General features: G+C 44.3%; 2 protein-coding genes across 2 annotated transcripts in view; both read left to right on the top strand.

The window, feature by feature from the left end:
- Positions 1-21742, top strand: part of LOC137534995 (zinc finger protein 665-like) — a 465617-nt gene that overhangs the window by 32173 nt on the left and 411702 nt on the right. The gene's annotated exons all lie outside the window — the stretch shown is intronic.
- LOC137534996 (zinc finger protein 271-like) lies at positions 1211-20948 on the top strand. Its single transcript, XM_068256755.1, has 9 exons — positions 1211-1253; positions 5957-6112; positions 6241-6313; positions 6443-6537; positions 6641-6785; positions 9864-9961; positions 10038-10265; positions 11690-11819; positions 17888-20948. The coding sequence occupies exons 2-9, from the start codon at positions 6089-6091 to the stop codon at positions 19759-19761; spliced, it is 2667 nt and encodes an 888-aa protein (XP_068112856.1). The 5' UTR covers positions 1211-1253; positions 5957-6088; the 3' UTR covers positions 19762-20948.

Genomic DNA, 21742 nt, shown 5'->3' with positions numbered 1-21742 from the left:
ACTACTATCTGGGGGCACACACAGCTGCCTAATACTGCTATTTGGGAACACACACAGCTACCTAATACTGCTATCTGGGGGCACACACAGCTACCTAATACTGCTATCTGGGAGACACACACAGCTACCGAATACTGCTATCTGGGTGACATACACAGCTACCTAATACTGCTATCTGGACACACACACAGCTACCTAATACTGCTATCTATGGGGCACACACACAGCTACCTAATACTGCTATCTGGGGGCACACACAGCTAGCTAATACTGCTATCTGGGGACACACACAGCTACCTAATACTGCTATCTGGGGAACACACAACTAACTAATACTGCTACCTGGGGGGCACACACAGCTACCTAATACTGATATCTGGGGGCACACACAGCTACCTAATACTGCTATCTGGGGACACACACAGCTACCTAATACTGCTATCTGGGGACACACACAGCTGCCTAATACTGCTATGTGGGGGCACACACAGCTACCTAAAGCTAGGTACACACCATACAATTTTCTGTTAGATTCTTCTGTTAGATTTACCTACAACATGGAAAAAAGCTATCTGGCAGGTAAATCTAAGAGCAAATCTAACAGAAAATTGTATGGTGTGTACCTAGCATAACACTGCTATCTGGGTGATATACACAGCTAATACTGCTATCTGGGTGACATACACAGCTACCTAATACTGCTATCTGGTGGCACACGCAACTAAAATACTGCTATCTGGGGACACACACTGTACCTAATAGTAGTATCTGGAGGCACACACAGCTACCTAATGCTACTATCTGGGGGCACACACAGCTACTTAATACTGCTAGCTGGGGACACACACAGCTACCTAATACTGCTATCTGGGGACACACACAGAGCTGCAGATAGGAAGAAGGCAAGGCAGCCTCAGCAGCTCAATAAGGGGTCCCTGAAAAATAAAGGAGGCTACCACAATAACACCCTGCTGCCATTTAGTCTGATTCTGTTTCCGCCCTGAAGCTGTTTCTATGGATTAAGTGATTTTTCTGAGCTAATATTTTGTGCTGCATATCCTACTGACTGTACTTTAGCGTAGGTTTTCAGTTTCTTGCTTAGTGGGGTGTGGGGAGAGCTACGATCTCTGCAGCCCCATCCAACACACACAGTGCAATGCAGGGCCAGGAAAAGGAGGAGCCACAGACAGGAAGTTATAGAGGAGGCTGGAGGAAGTAGCGAGGAGACATTGCTGGTGCTGGCAGCAGAGGAGGTAATGACACAGAACTTTATTTTATATGTATTATACCTAGAGATCATAATACGGGAAGGATTTATATACCCTGTAACACGCAGCACCCCTGTGTCTCCTCCCCATCACCAGCTGCTGCTACATATACACTGTACAGAGATCACTGATCCCTTCCCATCATCTCTGCACCATAGGAGCTTACACTCTGTCCTTGCACACTATTATTACAGATTTATATAGCAGTGACACATTACACAGCGCTGTACATAGATCACTGATCCATGCCCATAATTTATGCACCTAAGGAGCTTACACTCTAATGTCCCCATCAAACTCACACACTATTACTATTACATATTTATGTAGCTCTGACATATTCCACAGCACTGTACAGAGATCACTAATACCTTCCCATCATCTCTGCACCACAGGAGCTTACACTCTAATGTCCCCACCACACTCACACACTATTACATATTTATGTAGCTCTGACATATTCCACAGTGCTGTACAAAGACCACTGATCCCTTTCATCAGTCTCTGTCTGCACCACAGGAGCTTGCATTCTAATGTTCTCACCACAGTCATATACTGATAATACTACTATTCTCTCCCCTGTAGTCAGTGCCCATTTTAGTCTTTGCACTCTTCTTCTCAATCCTGTTGTCAGATAACAGCACAGGCTGGCATCCAGCAGTCTAGGGGGAAGGACAATTGAAGTGAGAAGAATATGGAGGCTGCCATATTTATTTCCTTTTAAACTATAGCAGTTGACTGGCAGCCCTGCTGATCACTTTGGATGCAGTATTGTCTGAATCTCACCAGAAACAAGCATGCAGCTAATCTTGTCAGATCTGACAATTATGTCAGAAATATCTGATCTGCTGCATGCTTGTTCAGGGATAATGGCTAAAAGTATTAGAGGCAGAGGATCAGCAGGATGGCCAGGTAACTGGTATTGCTTAAAGATTGACTGAAGTCTCTCAAAATTCAGGTTTTTATTTTATTTTAAAAATCTCTTTAATATCAATGCTCTAACTAAAATGCTGCATCCCCGCGGCTGCACACTAACTAAATTCCCTCAAACTCAGCGGAGCACATTGCGGGGAGCGCTTCCGTGAAGAGGCAAAGCTTTGGGCTGTAGCTCTGCCTCTACACGCGTCCATCAGCGCGGATCGCCACCTCTCCCCATCTCTCTGTCTTCTTTCACTGAGAGGGGCTGGGGTGAGGCGGAGATACGCACGGATTGATGCGCATGGAGGTTACAGCCCAAAGCTCTGCCTCCCTGGGCGGCAAAATCCATGACCAAGGAAGTAGTGGCTTTTTGTTGGGGAGTTTGGGGTGATTTAGTTAGTGTTCAGCCGCGGGGATGCAGCGTTTTAGTTAGGGCAATGATGTCATCCCTCTTGCTTCAGTTGTCCTTTAAACTTAACATTAAACAGGAACTTTGATATTTTCACCTTCTGCCTCTGCTCCACCACCCATAGTAAAAATTAATGTAGAAAACATCCCGATAATCTAATTTCCTTAAAGCAAATCCAAGATGAAAAATTAACTATAACAAGTAACTTGTCTATATATCTTATCTAAAGTTTAGATAGTTTACGCAGCAAATCTAGCTGCAAACAGCTTTAATAGAATAAAGCTGGCCATACACTGGCCCGATTTCCTGCCGATCAACAGCAGATTCGATCACTGGGATTGAATCTGCTGTCAAATAGTTTGCGCTAAACGCACCCGACCGATTGATTTCCTCCTGATATCAATCGGTCCGTCGATCTCGCCATGCGGGAAATTACCGTCGATCGCCCGCGGGTAGGGAGCGCGTCGCTTGCAGCGTACGATTCGGGGCCTTTCAACGCAGGTATACATTATCTGAGGCTGGCTCCCGGGCATCCCGTCCGTCACTGCTCCCGTCATGGCACCTCCGGCATCCTCGTATAACTTCCGTTGTCACGCCAGTGAGGTGCCACATGACGGGGACATCACGCCCAGGAGCCAGCCTCAGGTAATGTATGCCGGGGGGGGGGGGGGGGGGCAGGCGGCAGCTCAGCAGATTGCGAATCGGTTTCAGGCTGAAATCGGTTCACAATCTGTTTGCAGTAAAGGCAGCCATACGATCCCTATCTGATCAGATTCGATCAGAGAGGGATATGTCTGTTGGTCGATCTGATGGCAAATTGACCAGTGTATGGCTACCTTAAGAATATTTCTTCCTGTGATACAATGACAGCAGCCATGTTGTTTGTAAACATTACACAGAGGCAGGCTTATCTGTATCTTGAGTAAAGAAAACTAATCCCCCCTCCTCCTCCCCTCTGCCTCTGAAATCTCTGGCTAGTTATACCTCCCCCTCCTCCTGCCCAGAGTGAGCTCCCATGAGCCTTTGCTACTGTCTAAAAGTGCCTTGGCTCTCTAAAAACCTGTGGGCGTGGCTTATTTAGTTTATAGGGAATTAGAGCATTAAAACAAAAAAAGTATTTGGCTTGAGGAATGCCCTATAAACAATAGGTAAGGAACACAATTATGCAATGAGTAAAAGTTCATCTCGGATCCACTTTAAAGAGAACCCGAGGTGGCATATTATAATCCTAACAGGACCCAGAGGCATGTCGTGTGCACAATGACATGCCTCTGGGTCACTGTACCGCCACTGCCAGCCCCCCAGCGCCGCGCTGCACCCCCTTAAAAGATCACCAGGATAGCGACAATCTGCTTGTCGCTAGCTGGCTTTATTTATGTGAAGCTGTCAGTCAGCCTCGTAGTATTACCTACTTGATAACGCACTCTCCGCCTCTTCTAGCTTCCTCCAATAGAAAGCCAAGCCACGACCCAGGAGTACTTCACTGATCCTGGAAACCTTTAAACATACTCTCAAAACATTCCTGTTGAAAGGCGTGACAGGTTATGTCCCCAATCAGTCTCTATGTCCCAATCTAGAGCCACGGCTCTGAGCCCCCCACGGTCTTCAAATATAGACTAGCCCCCGCGTAAACAGGACACTGTATTTGTCTCCTGACTACGGTTACCCCCAGGTCTTAACATGCAAGGCATACCGACTGAAGTAGAGAGGACAATAACCCGCCAGAACCCCGCCGAGGCAAGTACAGCATAGTTCATAAGTATCACACAGGATTAGTACCTTGATATTAGGAGGATGAGGCCCTCAGAGTCGATTGCCAGTAATGACGAAGTTCAGGGAACAGGCAGTGGATGATCCAAGCAGCAATCGAGAGAGTTCATGCAAGGTCAGCATGCAAGATTATCCAAGCAACAAGAAAGGGTCAGTCCAGGTAGCATGCAAGAGTATCCAGGAAATATGCAAGGGCTGGTCCAGGCAGCAGGCAAGAGTATCCAGGCAGCAGGCTAGAGTATCCAGGTAACAAGCAAAGGTCAGTCCAGGCGGTAGGCAAGAGTATCCAGGTACAAGCAATGGTTAGTAAACAGCAGACAAGAATGGTCAAATATAAGCCAAGGTCAATTCCAGATAGTTCAGACGATGTGACTGCACACCCAGCAACTAGCCACAGCTATGCTTGTCGCGGGCGATGACTGGGAGCACTCTGCGCATTTAAATACAACTTTCATCCAATCAGTGGCTGGCCACACTCTGCACATCCAATCACAGCGTACGCACTTGCCAAGTGTCAGCCGCGCAGTCATCTGACTATTGTTTACCTTTGTGGAAGGCGCAATGAGAACGTGCCCTTTGCCTATCAGGAAGTGCGGCCTGTGTCCCAGCCTCTACGTCATCAGTGGGGAACAAGCGCTGTGACCCGGAAGCAGCGGATTCCGTCCGGTTCTCGGCACAAACATCAGCATTCACAGGCGGGTTCCTTATACCTGTTCAGACAAGCCTATAATTTATTGTAGGTAGCATTAGAAGCTCACTACCTCACACACTAACCCCTGCGTCTGCTTTCCTGATGTCTCCAACCCTCTACCCTACAGACTGCAAGCTCGCAAAGGCCGGGGCCTCCTCTTAGCATTTCTTATTCTGCTTTAATTTACCATATAAACATGTACCAGTATTGATGATGTCTCAAACCACATATTACTATGTATGTGTTTTACTTGTATTGCTGGAGGTGCTGATTGTACAGAGTTTTGAACATCTCATGTATCTTTGCTTCCCGCTATTTGCTATTGACTACAGGTGGGTTATTTATGGTGTCGTAAGATAAGACATACATTCATATACTGTAGTACTGTACATACTACAATGCAAACCATTTTCTTATTAATTTAACATAAAATAGCCTCATAGAGGAGTACTTATATATGTCCATGGTATAATTCTCTATAAAAAATTGGCAACATTAGCTGAGACAAAGTGACTGAAGCACAAAAAATAGGTATAAAACCTGGTAGATGACAATTTTATAAGTGGCTCCTACATAGGTGTCACCAGAATAGTGACCTGGGCCTTCTCTGTATCTCCAAGTCAGGGAAGAAAAGTGTGTGGCTTCCTGATCTATGATTTGTCCATCTATTCCAATAAATCACATAACCACATCACTGAGGATGGAGTGAAGTCACGTGACTGAGAGGATATTAGACCTCACCCTGGAGATCATCCAACTGGTGACTGGAGAGGTGAAGAGGATTCTGGGAAGATTATATGACATCACTCTTATCTCTATTAAAAAAAACACAGCTGACTGGAGAGGTGAGCAGGATTCTGGGAATGCACATGGTGACTGTTATTGTATATGTTTGTACAGAATTATAAAATAGTGAAGGAAACATCTGGTGAACTACTGACTCCCAGCAGCCATCGCCATGGACCATCCCCCATCACAGATCTGATATCTGAGAGAAATAACGTAAAGAAGATCGTAGAAGTCATCAACGAAATGATGGAGCTGCTGACGGGAAAGGTGAGCAGTGCTGGGAATTATGGGACATTGTGCAGTAACAGCAAGGCCTGTGCTTGTATGGCAACTGTCTCACTGTGTGTGTGTCAGTTTAGTACAAGGTGTCAGAATGTCTGAATTTCTATATGCAGGAGAGGCAATACTTAGGACACAAGAAGTTTAAGGATACTGCGATGGAGAATCAGCTGCCCTTCACATCACCGGGTAAGAGGAGACTTTCATTTCTTGAAAAGGAGAGAGGGCTTCGGAGCCCGCCCCCCCCCCCCACCCGCCCGCCCTATCATCTGATAACACATAGAAGCAATGTATTCAGTCAGTGTGTGTTCCCTACAGATGGATCCAGTAACAGAGCCCCACCAGAGAGTACAGGTTCTCTTTCTTCCCAGGGTTGTCCACCGGAAGATACCACCAACCCCAATCCCTACCAGGTAGATGGAATTGTTGGTCTACTATGCTCAACAGTGACTCCAAACTCTCAATTTATTAATTGAAATTTGTTAAATATGTTTTTATATAACTTTGTGGTTTTAGAACGAAACACTGATTGATATAAAACCTGAAGTTAAAGAAGAAAAGGAAAAAGACGTAGAAGAGGAGACAGAAGTGACGGGTGGCCGGCAGTGTATGGAGGAGGGGGACATGATGGTGACCAGTGAATTAGAAATGCCAGTTTCAGGTGAAGAAATAACCCTACCTGACTTATTGTAAACTGATACTGAAGTCGTCTTATTTTCATTATTAGTTTTAAGTTGGCCTCCAAGAGTAAGATGACTGTTGCTGTGTTGGTGCCCTGATAGCATCAAAATAGGTTGAAGGAGTTTTATATGGAATAATCAGTTTGTTATTCTTAGATAAGCTTTAGAGAGTCACACCCTTTAGCACATGGAAATATGATCATGAAGGAAGTCATTACATTTTGCTTAAAGTCAGTAAAAATCCAAAGCTTGATACTTGTCTCAGGATGGTCCAGAGGCTTCCTGAATCCTCATAGAACTAACTTAAAGTGCAGGGCCCCTCTTCATCTTCTAACTACAGTATGCTCCTGGCTGTAGATGAGTCCATGCGGACTGGGCATGGACACGTAAGGTTCACGAACGCTCATAGTACAAAGAAATGAGGAGGAGATACTGTACACCATATGAAAGGTCCATCTCCATTCCTCAGTATAACATCATAGTACCAACAAATGAGGAGGAGATGCTGTACACCATATGAAAGGCCCATCTCCATTCCTCAGCATAACATCATAGCACCAACAAATGAGGAGGAGATACTGTACACCATATGAAAGGCCCATCTCCATTCCTCAGTATAACATCATAGTACCAACAAATAAGGAGGAGATACTGTACACCATACAAAAGGCCCATCTCTATTCCTCAGCATAACATAGTACCAACAAATGAGGAGGAGATGCTGTACACCATATGAAACTTCCATCTCCATTCCTCAGTATAACATCATATTACCAACAAATGAGGAGGAGATACTGTGCACCATATGAAAGATCCATCTCCATTCCTCAGGATAACATCATAGTACCAACAAATGAGAAGGAGATACTGCACATATGAAAGGCCCATCTCTATTCCTCAGCATAACATAGTACCAACAAATGAGGAGGAGATGCTGTACACCATATGAAACTTCCATCTCCATTCCTCAGTATAACATCATAGTACCAACAAATGAGGAGGAGATACTGTGCACCATATGAAAGATCCATCTCCATTCCTCAGGATAACATCATAGTACCAACAAATGAGGAGGAGATACTGTACACCATACAAAAGGCCCATCTCTATTCCTCAGTATAACATCATACTACCAAAAAATGAGGAGGAGATGCTGTACACCATATAAAAGGTCCATCTCCATTCCTCAGTATAACATCATAGTACCAACACATGAGGAGGAGGAGATACTGTACACCATATGAAAGGCCCATCTCCATTCCTCAGTATAACATCATAGTACCAACAAATGAGGAAGAGATATTTTACACCATATAAAATGCCCATATCAATTCCTCAGTATAACATCAGTACCAACAAATGAGGAGGAGATACTGTACACCATATGAAACTTCAATCTCCATTCCTCAGCATAACATAGTACCAACAAATGAGGAGGAGATGCTGTACACCATATGAAACTTCCATCTCCATTCCTCAGTATAACATCATAGCACCGACAAATGAGGAGGAGATACTGTACACCATATGAAAGGTCCATCTCCATTCCTCAGTATAACATCATAGTACCAACAAATGAGGAGGAGATACTGTACACCATATGAAAGGTCCATCTCCAGTCTTCAGTATAACATCATAGCACCAACACATGAGGAGGAGGAGGAGATACTGTACACCATATGAAAGGTCCATTTCCATTCCTCAGTATAACATCATAGTACCAACAAATGAGGAGGAGATACTGTACACCATATGGAAGGCCCATCTCCATTCCTCAGTATAACATCATAGCACCAACACATGAGGAGGAGGAGGAGATACTGTACACCACATGAAAGGTCAATTTCCATTCCTCAGTATAACATCATAGTACCAACAAATGAGGAGGAGATACTGTACACCATATGGAAGGCCCATCTCCATTCCTCAGTATAACATCATAGTACCAACAAATGAGGAGGAGATACTGTACACCATATGAAAGGTCCATCTCCATTCCTCAGTATAACATCATAGTACCAACAAATGAGGAGGAGATACTGTACACCATATGAAAGGTCCATCTCCAGTCTTCAGTATAACATCATAGCACCAACACATGAGGAGGAGGAGGAGGAGATACTGTACACCATATGAAAGGTCCATCTCCATTCCTCAGTATAACATCATAGTACCAACAAATGAGGAGGAGATGCTGTACACCATATGAAAGGTCCATTTCCATCCCTCAGTATAACATCATAGTACCAACAAATGAGAAGGAGATACTGTACACCATATGAAAGGCCCATCTCCATTCCCCAGTATAACATCACAGTGCCAACAAATGAGGAGGAGATACTGTACACCATATGAAAGGCCCATCTCCATTCCTCGGTATAACATGGGGCAGGACAGTGACGTAGTGGATAGCACTCTTACCTAGCAGCGCTGGGTCCCTGGTTTGTATCCCAGCCAGGACAACATCTGCAAGATTGTATGTTTTTCCCCATGTCTGTCTGGGTTTCCTCCCGGACACTCTGGTTTCCTCCCACAAAGGTCCATCTCCGTTCCTCAGTATAACATCATAGTACCAACAAATGAGGAGGAGATACTGTACACCATATGAAAGGTCCATCTCCATTCCTCAGTATAACATCATAGTACCAACAAATGAGGAGGATATACTGTACACCATATGAAAGGTCCATTTCCATTCCTCCATATAACATCATAGCGCCAATAAATGGAGAGGAGATACTGTACACCATATGAGAGGCCCATCTCCATTCCTCAGTATAACATCATAGTACCAACAAATGAGGAGGAGATACTGTACACCATATGAAAGGCCCATCTCCATTCCTCAGTATAACATCATAGTACCAACAAATGAGGAGGATATACTGTACACCATATGAAAGGTCCATTTCCATTCCTCCGTATAACATCATAGCGTTAATAAATGGAGAAGAGCTAAACCCAGATTTGCTCATTCCCTTCTGCTATCCTCACTGCTGATGCATGGAGATAATCCTAATGTGGGTTAAAGGTTTTCACTCATTGTGTGTTTCCTACAGATGGATCCAGTAACAGAAACTCACCAGAGAGATGTACAGGTCCTCTTTATTCCCAGGATTGTGCACAGGAAGATCACACCATCGATCCACATTATTGGGTAAAATAATTATAAAAAACAAGTAAATCTGATTTTGACCTTGTTATTATTAATGCTATCTTTATTATTTATCTAGATTGGAAAGCAGAAAAATGTAAGCATTCCTGGTGAAGAAGAGGTGAAAGAGGAGGAGGGAGCAGACAGTGTGATGGAGGAGGCGGAGCTCTCAGGAGGACGCAAAGATCTGTGTTCTGACTTTAAGATTGAATCATCTCTCCACACAATCCCACCAGGGAGATGCACAGGTCCTCTTTATCCCCAGGATTGTGCACAGGAAGATTACAGCTATGTGCTGCAAAATCAGGTAGGTGGGACTGCAGGTTTACAAGTCTAAACAAATCTGAACTAAAAATAAACAATTGTATTTATCCTCCTACTCCCAAATATGACACTTTTTTTAAGAATCACACAGTTTTATGATGTGTTTAAAGGGGTTTCGTTAAAGTTTTTCTTTTTTAATATATAAATATATATATATATATATATATATATATATATATATATATATATATATATATATATATAAGTTTCACTTGCCTGGGGCTTCTACTGACCCCCTGCAGACGTCCTGTCCCACACCGGTCTTCAACGATACTCTGGTCCCCTACGGCAGCTCAGTTTCCATTTGGACGACTTATAAGTCGACCGCAACTGCACCCACGTCGCCGGGAGCAAGGACGCGTGCGGCCCCGGCCATGCAGGCGCAGTGGCTGTAGTTGATGAAATGGAAAGAGAGCCACGGTGGGGGACTGAAGGATCCTTGAGTACTGGCGCTGGCACAGGACTTCTGCAGAGGGCGGTAGAAGCCCCAGGTAAGTGATTTTTTTTTTAAACCTTAAAGTACCCCTTTAAAAGACAAAAACATAGGTTTAAGATTGTTACTGTCTCAGCTGAATGACAGTCTTTCAGTGTCCCAAAGCCACAATCTATGAACTGTTGACCTTTTATCTATTCTATGTGCTTAGAACTTGATCTCTGACAGGCACGGATTTTAGGGTTTGTAATTAGTTGTGAGTAAGCAAAGTTAAAGGGAATCTGAAGTGAAAAATAAACTTATGATCTAATGATTTGTATGTGTAGTACTGCTACAAAATAAAACATCTTTAGCACAGATATGAGTCTCATGTTGTTTCCAGTACAAGAAGAGTTAAGAAACTTCAGTTGTTATCTATGCAAAAGAGCTTCTGTGAGCTCTGCGACTTTATAAAGTCCTGAACATTCTTTTGAAGCACTTATCTCAACTGTCTCTCATTGTTTCTTCTTTGTTTATGGTTTTTCTTCAGAGAAAAGTTCAAAGGATCACTAGCCTGCTCTGTGAATCATTTAATATACTGAGTGTATTGAGGAAACCGCAATTATTAGGGAATGGTGCAAAGTTATAAAAAAAAAAAGCTATATACCTGAAAATAAAAATATTACACCATTTTATTTGCTACTAATGATCTATTAGTCATAATCATCCGACACATGAGTGTGGTTTTTTTTTTTTTGCTTCAGTGTCAGTTTAGTCTGACTACAGAGAAGCTGTAACCCTTACTGTAGGTTAAAAAGGAACACAGCTTAGTTATATGCATACTTGGCACTGTACAGTCACATGTCTATGTCACCATGTCAGTTCAGGTACCCTTTAAGTGTTTCCAATCTCTAAAATGATATTCTTAAATAGAGTCTCAGTAAATTAATTCTAATGTGTGAAATATTCTCTCTTCTATCATTTTGTGGGTTTAGGCTGAAGAACTGACTGATGTAAAAGTTGTGGTCAAAGAAGAAGAAGAGGAGACAGATGTGATGGGTGGCTGGAAATATATGGAGGAGGGGGATATGATGGTGACCAGTGAATTAGGAATGCCAGTTTCAGGTGAAGAAATAACCTTACCTTGCCTATTCTATGCTGACACCTCTTTCCCACCATCCTCAATCTCCACCACCTTCCTGTCCCACCTCTCCCTCCACCTCTTCTTGCCCTCCTGCCTCCATCTCCTCCACCTTCCTGTCCTTCATCCATCTCCACCACTTTTCTGTCCCATCTCTGTCTCTGCCACTTCTCTCCAACCTTCCTCCATCTCCACCACCTCCCTTTCCCACCTCTGCCTCCACCACTTTTTTCTTACCTACCACCATCTCCACCACCCTTCTGTCCCATCTCTGCCTCCATCACTTCTCTCCACTATCTTTCCATACCACCTCTGCCTCCACCACTTTCCTTCCACCTACCTTCATCTCCACCACTTTTCTGTCATCATCATCATCATCATCATCATCATCATCATCACAAGTGCAGCCATCATGTCCCCACATAACAAGGGCAGTCATCACATTACCTTTATCTCCACCACTTCTCTGTTTCTCTATAACTTGTTCTCTCTTCCAACTCTCTCAGCCCTATGTCACATCAACAAGTGCAGTCATTATGTCCACCACATAGCAAGTGCAGCCATCATGTCCCCCACATAACAAGTGCAGCCATCATGTCCCCCACATAACAAGTGCAGCCATCATGTCCCCCACATAACAAGTGCAGCCATCATGTTCCCCACATAACAAGTGCAGCCATCATGTTCCCCACATAACAAGTGCAGCCATCATGTCCCCCACATAACAAGTGCAGCCATCATGTTCCCCACATAACAAGTGCAGCCATCATGTCCCCCACATAACAAGTGCAGCCATCATGTCCCCCACATAACAAGTGCAGCTATCATGCCCCCCACATAACAAGTGCAGCCATCATGTCCCCCACATAACAAGTGCAGCCATCATGTCCTCATATAACCAGTGCAGCCATCATGTCCCCCACATAAGTGCAGCCATCATGTCCTCATATAACCAGTGCAGCCATCATGCCCCCCCCCCCATAACAAGTGCAGCCATCATGTCCCCCACATAACAAGTGCAGCCATCATGTCCCCCACATAACAAGTGCAGCCATCATGTCCTCATATAACCAGTGCAGCCATCATGTCCCCCACATAAGTGCAGCCATCATGTCCTCATATAACCAGTGCAGCCATCATGCCCCCCCCCCCCCATAACAAGTGCAGCCATCATGTCCCCCACATAACAAGTGCAGCCATCATGTCCCTCACATAGCAAGTGCAGCCATCATGTCCTCCACATAACAAGTGCAGTTGTTATTTCCTTTTGCCCACAAAACATCAGTGACTCTTTTTGGGCCCCACATTAAACATCTGCTATGCCAACTATACATCACCTATTATCTGTGGTCCCCACTTAAGCTATATAGTCTTAACTTCCTTGACCTTCTCTTAGTCTTATCCATTTCCCCAAACCCACCACCCCCCATACACCTACATCCAGTACTGCTCTGCACCTTCCTGTTTCCACTGACATTATATCTTCTTACTTCACTTCTCCATTATATATCTACTAATACCTCCCAGTCACCACACTCTATATTACCCTCTCAAATATCCCATATCTCACACGTACACACACATATACACACACGCACACACACACACACACAACCACTAGAGGCTACTCACTCTAGTAAAAGTGACAGATTCATATCAACACTGCAAGACAATTATTTGTTTGAAATGTTAACTGAACCAGCTGGAATTAGAGGGGAGTGGTAGTGTTGTGCTCTGCCTGATTTGGCGATAGAATGGGGTTTTGGAGTATCCCCTTTTGGTGTGATCAGGCAATCCTGATCATATTCAGCTCTGTGATCCAATAAACGTGGCTACAAACAAACAAACAAACAAACAAAAACAGCGCTCTGAGACTGGAAGTAAGTTGCAATCACGCTGTCCTATCCAGGATAGGTCTCACCTGGAATGTAGTGGCTGTTGGTAAGGATCAGCCTGGGTCAGCTTGTGTCCCTCTCAGATGGCAGCCAGGGACCGGGCTCTACAATCAGCAGCGGGCACAAAACCTCACGGAGGAGTCCAGGATGCAGGAAGGGAGGCGCGGTGTAGCTAGACGCGACTGTTAATCTCCTTGGAAGCTATCCACAGCAGAGGGAAAGGTGTCAGACTGTCTCAGTGATGCTGGCAGCTGTAAGGAGGGCTGAGAAGTCATGCAGTTGCGAAGCAACTCTTACCGTGACTATATCAAAGGACTACAGGGGAACAGAAAGTGACTAAAAGTCACTTTATTGGGCTGACAGATGACGTTTCCCAGAGGAGACACCCTCTTTTTTTAGGTCAAGAGATTTGATTTGCCTGATTTGGTCATTTCAGATAGACCAGACATGATAACTTATGTGCAAGTTCGAGAACACTTGGTGAGTAGCGATTATAATATTGTAGATATTTACCTAAACTTGTTGTGAGCAATTGGACAACTAAAACTATGCTTTTTAAAAAGGCTAATTTTAGGAAGCTCAAGGACCCGCTACGTCTGGTAGACTAGAATAGTAATTGAAGAGGCACTTAAGTCATTCAAAAAAAAAAAAATGAGTTTTACTCACCTGGGGCTTCCCTCAGCCCTCTGCAGCTGATCGGTGCCCTCGCCGCGTCTCTCTGATCCTCCCGTCCCCGCCGGCGACCACTTCCGGTTTTGCCGTCAGGACCCGACAGGCATGGGAACACGAGTGATTCTTCGCGTTCCCAGCCACAATATCGCCCCCTATGCTGCTATTGCGTGAAGTGAAATAAAAATGTAACCATGAAAAAAGTCCTTGAATGTTCTTAATTAACCAAAAATACTTTTGCTTTAATTAAAGTTCCCACACCAAAATCATTGGAAATTTCCCACAAAGTTACCTTGATTGAAGATCTCCGCACACCCACTGCCATCCTCCAGATTCCCATTGGTCTGCTAAGCGATCAATGGGGAGCCCTGGAGGGAATTTTAAAGATGCTTTGGCGGCTTTGTTATACTTAGTATAGCAAGCCCCGCCCCCAAACACTGCCGCCAGCTATTGCTGTCCTCCACGCCTTGCCACACCTATCCCACCCACTGCCGGCACCTAGGGCATTCACAGCACCCTGCCATTATGTCATGCCAATTTTCTCAAAAACTACAAGGTATTTTTGAAATATTACCCCCCCCTCCCCTTGTTTCTACTGTTCCCCTTAAAGGATACCAGAGCCGAATAAAGCTAGAGAAACGGGGAGCAGGCATAAACTATCACCCGTTCTGATGTCCACTGCAACCTCCTGTTCCCCTCTCTACCCCCTGTATCTTACCTAAACACCCCCCTCCCCCCAAGATCCTCTTTCAGGTCGCCAGTGTCGGGCTTTGCTGCGCAGGCGCTTGCCAGGCTGTGTACATCCTAGGGTGCTCGCCAATGGCCCGGGAGCATACTGCGCATGCGTATGACACTGCATAATGTAGTGGCATCATACGCATGCACAGTGTGCTCCCGGCCGCGGGCGCACGCTGTAGGACGCGCACAGCCCGGCCAGCGCCTGCGCAGTAAACTCCAGCGACCCAGAAGAGGATCCTAGGGGACTTTTAGGTAAGATACGGGGGGCAGAGAGGAGAACAGGTGGCATCAGAATAAGTGATAATATATGTCAGCTCCCTCCATTTCTCTAGCTTTATTTGGCTCTGGTATCCTTTAACATACCCAGCAAATCTGCCAATTCTAGCATGTATGGGGGCGTTTAACCACTAAAGTCAGCAGTATTGGCATCCATGTTAAAGTGAACCAGAGATGAAGCACCCTCATGTATTTTACCATATATATCAGTGGGAACATTAGATAAAACATCTACCCTGCTCTCTGTTTCATCCTTTTCTGCTCAGCCGGCTCCTTATCAGCCCCAAAAAAATCCTCGACTGAGCATTCAGTCTGGCTTTGCTCAGGAATCATTATAGCTATATAAGGAAGTTATAAGGAGGTTAAAGTGACTTGGAGTGCCTCCCAAACCGTTTTCATTTCTTGTTGTTAGTTTGCAGTAAATGCAAATGGCGAATGTTTGCTGCAACATGTCTGCTGTCACGAACTGCAGGCCATCACTATTATTAAGCCATTTTATCTTATTTTATGTAATTCTCTTCCAAGTGGGTTAGTTCTCTATGACTGGCTTACAGCTGATGTTGTCCAATTATTCACGAAAGGAAAAAAAGTCAGAACCAGGAAACTATAGACCTGTAGGCTTAACATCAGTTGTGTGTAAATTGTTTAAAGGTTTGAGGGATTTCGATTTAAGGTCAAATAATAAGGTGTAAAGTTTAATTGTTGCTATAAAAATGATATATCATTAAAGAGAACCTGAGGGGGTTCTTGGGGGGCAGATGGGACAGAGAGGCATGTTCTCTGCTTCATGACATGCCTCTGTGTCCACCCCACTGCCGCTCTCTGCCGTCCCCTCACTGCCGTGCTATAGCCCCCGGAGATTGACAACATTATTTGTTGCCATCTCGGAGGTAAACACAGGGGAGAGGGATTCCTTGTTAAAAATGCTCACCAGGGACATTCCTACAGGGTTTCCAGAGCTGCCATTCCAGCGTCGTCCCGGAGGTCACAAAAGTGAAAGTGGGCCAGTGCGGCCCACAGGAGCGGCATGGAGATGCATTTTTTGCGGCTAACTGATCCTTTCCCCCACCCCACCCCCTTACTAAAGGCAGTCCCTTTCTCACCAACATGCTTAGCTTTTATAAAGTGGCGAATGCACATTTAGGTTTTGGGAAAGCTATAAATGTAGTGTATTTAGACTTTGCAAAGGTTTGAACACTGTTATCAACAAAAGTAGGATTTTAATACTGTTCTCCACAATAGTCTGGTACAGATGCTGAGGATACAGGGACTAGGAGAAAATGTGTGTGTATATGGATAGAAAACTGCTTAAGGGGCAGAAGGCAAAGAGTGGTGATAAACAGATCATACTTAGTATAGCAAACTGTTGGTATTGACCCACAAGGGTCAGTACTAGGTCCAGTCCTTATCAATTTATGCATTAATGATCTAGTAGATCTAGAATACAGAGTAATATCACCATCTTTGTAGATGATACAAAATTATGCAGAATTATCAACTCTAAGCAGGAGAGTAACATTTTACAACAGGATTTCAATAACCTGGCCACAGGGGAAAGCAGCAGCAGCGGCTAAAGCAAATACATTTCTGGGATCCATAGAACAGGAAATAACATTATGAGATGGTAGTATACTACTTACTCTGTATAAATCACTTAAGCCGCATCTGTAGTATGGGACACAGCTTTGTGCACCACACTGTTGGAAGCACATTGACGTTCAAGAACAAAGACAGGCAACTACATTAATCAGAGGGATGGAAGGTCTCACTTACCAAGAAAGGTTGGACCAACTTGGCTTATTTAGCTTGGAGAAAAGACAACTAAGCAGTGATCTGATTAACATCTATAAATACATCAGAGGGCAATACATAAACTTGCTTTTTGTCCTTAGGCCTATACACAGGGCAGGGGGCCATGATCTTTATATGGAAGAAAGAGTTTTTTTCCATCTGTTTAGAAGGGGGTTCTTTACAGTTAGAGTGATTACAATTGGAAATATCTTAGCACAAGAATTAGCTATGGCAAATTCTATTTCTGCACTTAAAGAGGGCTTGGATGCTTTCCTTGCATTGAAGGACCTCAATGGCTATAATTATTAGATACTTTCCAGTGGAGTTAATCCACAGATTTACCTTACTGCCATCTGGAAACAGGATGGAATATTTTCCCTCAAAGCCTAATTGGCCCAGGCCTTGTAAGAAATCTTTACCTTTCTCTGGATCAGCTGTGATATGTGCAGTTTCAGGACAGTGATTTTTCTTTCTTTGTTCTTCTGGTTGAACTTGATGGGCAGATGTAATTTTTCAGCCAACTATGATACTGTGTTACTTCCTATGTCTTTTATGCCTTCATTTTCTTATGCAGTCAAATCTGTGCTGGAGCTCTGTGACACTTCTGCCTACTAGAGCAGCATACAGGATTCACAACTACAAAACGAACTATAAACATTGTTTTATGTTTGTTCCCCCAACAGACAGAAATGATGTGAGGAACCCCTCGGAGGTCCATCCTATTCCACCTCCAGATGGCGCTACAGAAGATGATGGCATCACACAATGTTCTACTATCACTGGAAATACACATCATAGAGATCACAGTGCAGATGGATCACCCTCTGATCCTGAGGAATCACATTTTTTTGCTGAGGACTCTTCCAGTAACATAAGCGCTGATAGGTGTGGAGCTGGTAACCAAGAGTGGCTTCCTTATACAGGTTCAGAGCTTGGGGAAGACTTTCAGTTTAAAACAGATCTTTTCTCTCACCAGATGTTTCATGCAGGTGAGCGTAGTTTTGCGTGCTTAGTCTGTGGAAAAGCTTACACTCGTAAACATCATCTTATTAGTCACCAGAAATATCACACAGGCGAGTATCAGTTTTCATGTCCAGAGTGTGGGAAAGGTTTCCAGTCTAAGCTTCAACTGTGCAGACACCAGAAACTTCACACTGGCGAGCGACCTTTTTCATGTTCTGAGTGTGGGAAAGGCTTCTCTCAGAAATATGGCCTTATTAAGCATCAGGCATCTCACACAGGCATTAAACCTTTTCCATGTTCGGAGTGTGGTAAGAAATTTTTAACAAAAGTTGACCTTGTTAGACACTTCAGAAGTCACACAGGTGAAAAGCCTTATTCATGTTCAGAGTGTGGGAAAGGGTTTACTGATAGTGGAAATCTTATTAAGCACAAGAAAAGACACATGGGTGGGCCTCCTTTGTCATGCTCAGAATGTGGGAAAGGTTTCTTTGAGAAAACTAGCCTTCAGAGACACCTGAAAACTCACACAGGTGAGAGGCCTTATGCATGTTCAGAGTGTGGGAAATGTTTTAGTGAGAAGAGAACACTTGAGATGCACACGAGAAGTCACACAGGTGAGAGGCCTTATTCGTGTTCAGAGTGTGGGAAGTGTTTTGCTGAGAGTGGAACTTTTATTAATCACATGAGAAGACACAGGGGCGATCCTCCTTTGTCATGTTTAGAATGCGGAAAAGGTTTCTTTGAGAGAAAGACCCTTCGGAGACACCTGAAAACTCACACAGGTGAAAAGCCTTATGCATGTTCAGAGTGTGGGAAATTGTTTCCTGAGATTAGAAATCTTAATAAGCACATGAGAAGTCACACAGGTGAGAAGCCTTATCCATGTTCACAGTGTGGGAAATGTTTTTCTAATACTGGGAGTCTTGGTAAGCACATGAGAAGACACGGAGGTGAGAACCCGTTGTCGTGTTCACAGTGTGGGAAAGGTTTTACTGATAGTGGGACTCTTGCTAAGCACATGATAAGACACACAGGAGAAAAGCCTTTGTCTTGTTCAGAATGTGGGAAAAGCTTTTTTGAGAGAGATAGCCTTCAGAGACACCAAAAAATTCACACAGGTGAGAGGCCTTATTCGTGTTCAGTGTGTGGGAAAGCATTTACCCAAAGTGGAAATCTTAATAGACACATGAAAATACACACTGGGGAGCGTCCTTTTTCATGTTCACAGTGTGGTAAAGATTTCATTGACAAAGATAACCTTTATAGACACCAGAAAACTCACACAGGTGACAGACCATATTCATGTTCAGAGTGTGGGAGATGTTTCCATTTTAAAGCAGATCTTTGTTCTCACATGAGGAAACACACTGGCGAGCGCCCTTATTCATGTTCAGAGTGTGGGAAATCTTTTACTTATAGTGGGACTTTTCGGAAGCACGTAAGAAGCCACGCCGATGAGCGCCCTTTTTCATGTTTAGAATGTGGGGAAAGCTTTTCTGAGCATGGACACCTTCTGATACACATGACGACTCACACAGACAAGAACTCATCTACAATAAAATTAGAAGCAGCTGATCATGCAGGGGAACAATGATTCGGGATGGCAACACATCTGGGTCTGTTGTGATTTTGGCTCTGAGGACTTTCTAAAAAGAAAGATGAATTTATTTTGTTATCTGAGCTGCCTTTCCTGCACAGGAAGTGTGAGGTCTGAGCGCAGAGTTTATATCTATATTTCTGCTGTCACTAGAAAACCAGATAATGGGGAGGAGTCTGTAAGATTTTGCTCCGCCTAGAAGCCTTAGGCGGACTCTGGTGGGTGGAGGGATTTGCAGGTTTCTTTGATCTCTTGGGGACCCCAGTGGTGCCATCATTCCTGGCTCTGCTCCTGCTGACATGGAGCTGTTGCTGAAAACTCTCTGGTGTCCCCGCCCACTTTGTCATGTGACTACCCTTGGTTTGCCATTCTCAGTTACTGGTGTCCCCCCCACAGTGACCAACCAATCAGGCACAGGCTCACTGAGAAAGAAAGTGAGAAGAGTTCTGCTTACACAGCTCACCAGTCAGACCAGCAGGAGAGACTGCATGAAATTAAACCTTTATTTGAAATACGTCACATGTTACTGATCAATATTATTATTTTATTTTTTTTTACACTTAAATACCATTAATAAATCATACAGTATAATCATATAGAATAACAGTAGATGTGGTCTTTGAAGTGAACCTGAAGGGAAAAAAGTGCCCCTGTAGAGTACTTACCTTGGGAGGGGAAGACTCTGGATCCTACAGAGGCTTCCTCCTCAGCAGAGGTGATCCGGCATTGGGACACCCAAAACTCCTCTTGTCGGCGGTGCGTGCTGCACACTAGTGACTGTCAGCTCTGGCGGAAATAGCCAAGGCTGATTGGGTCTGCTCTACAGCACAGGCGTGAGATACCTGAGCAGTACGGCAGACTCGGTCAGGCTCGGCTATTTCTGTTGGAATCTAAGCGGAAAGCCACTAGTGTGCTTGCTCAGTCTGGCCACTATCATTGTTATTGTTTTTCTGGGCTGCCAGTGCTGGATCGGCTTGGCTGAGGAAGACTGGGAAAGCCTTATTAGGATCCAGAGACTTTTGCCCTCCCGAGGTAATAACTCTATTTTGTTTTTACAGGTTACAGTTACAGGTTAACTTTAAGCTGGCAAGGAAAGCCAAATTTCTTTCTTCATGAAATATTATGTGGATGATGATGGACGTATTATTAGGTACACTTGTGATGTATGATGTAGCTTTTACTTTTGTTGTGAAAAAAAAAGTAATAAAAAGCACCTGTATGTAAAGCAGACTTGTCTCCTGTCACTTTAGGATGGGGAGTAGCAGCAGAGATCCTGGGGAGGAGCAGCATAGAACGGGGGGGGGGGGGGAGAGCAGCATAGATCCTGGGAAGGAGCAGCATAAATCCTGAGGACGATTGGCTTAGATCCTGGGGAGAACAATTGGCTTAGATCCTGGGGAGAACAATTGGCTTAGATCCTGGGGAGAAGTAGCATAGGTCCTGTTGGGTGAGGAAGGAACTGGAACTCACCCTTGTCGCCAACTCTGGCCGTTGAGTTTCTTGAGGCATTCCGTTACTCCGGTATCAATTGGATTGATGTGGAACACAATGACCAGAGGCAGCGACAAGGATCAGGTAATGCCCTGCCATGGCCCGCAGGTGTAAAGCTTCCGTTTCATATGAAACTTGGAATGCGCCATCAGAAGCTCATCCCTGGTCACTGCTAAGCGGAGTTATATGGGGTATATGTGTAGTGACTTTGTGATGTAATGCATGTGGGTGTGTTGGGTCAGGCACAAAGCCGGGGATGTTTGTGTTTTCTCTCTCACACATAGCGGGTGGCTGGAGAACAGGTCTGGATGTGAGTTTATGTATGTCTGTGCTGGGTGTGGGAGATGGGAATGGTTTGTAGCTGGTACGCAGATTAATATACTTAAGTGTTTATATAGCGCTGACATATTACGCAGCGCTGTACAGAGTATATTGTCTTGTCACTAACTGTCCCTCAGAGGGGCTCACAATCTAGTCCCTGCTATAG

This window comes from Hyperolius riggenbachi, chromosome 10, assembly GCF_040937935.1.
Source record: "Hyperolius riggenbachi isolate aHypRig1 chromosome 10, aHypRig1.pri, whole genome shotgun sequence".
Taxonomy (NCBI): Eukaryota; Metazoa; Chordata; class Amphibia; order Anura; family Hyperoliidae; genus Hyperolius; species Hyperolius riggenbachi.
This window is presented reverse-complemented; position numbering and strand designations above follow the sequence as displayed.

Bases quoted from the DNA above. Each gene is read 5' to 3' on its own strand.
- LOC137534996 (XM_068256755.1), top strand. From the start codon at position 6,089: ATGATGGAGCTGCTGACGGGAAAG. The intron at 6,786-9,863 runs GTGAAGAAATAA...TGTTTCCTACAG, and splicing joins ATTAGAAATGCCAGTTTCAG to ATGGATCCAGTAACAGAAAC. The intron at 10,266-11,689 runs GTAGGTGGGACT...TTGTGGGTTTAG, and splicing joins GCTATGTGCTGCAAAATCAG to GCTGAAGAACTGACTGATGT.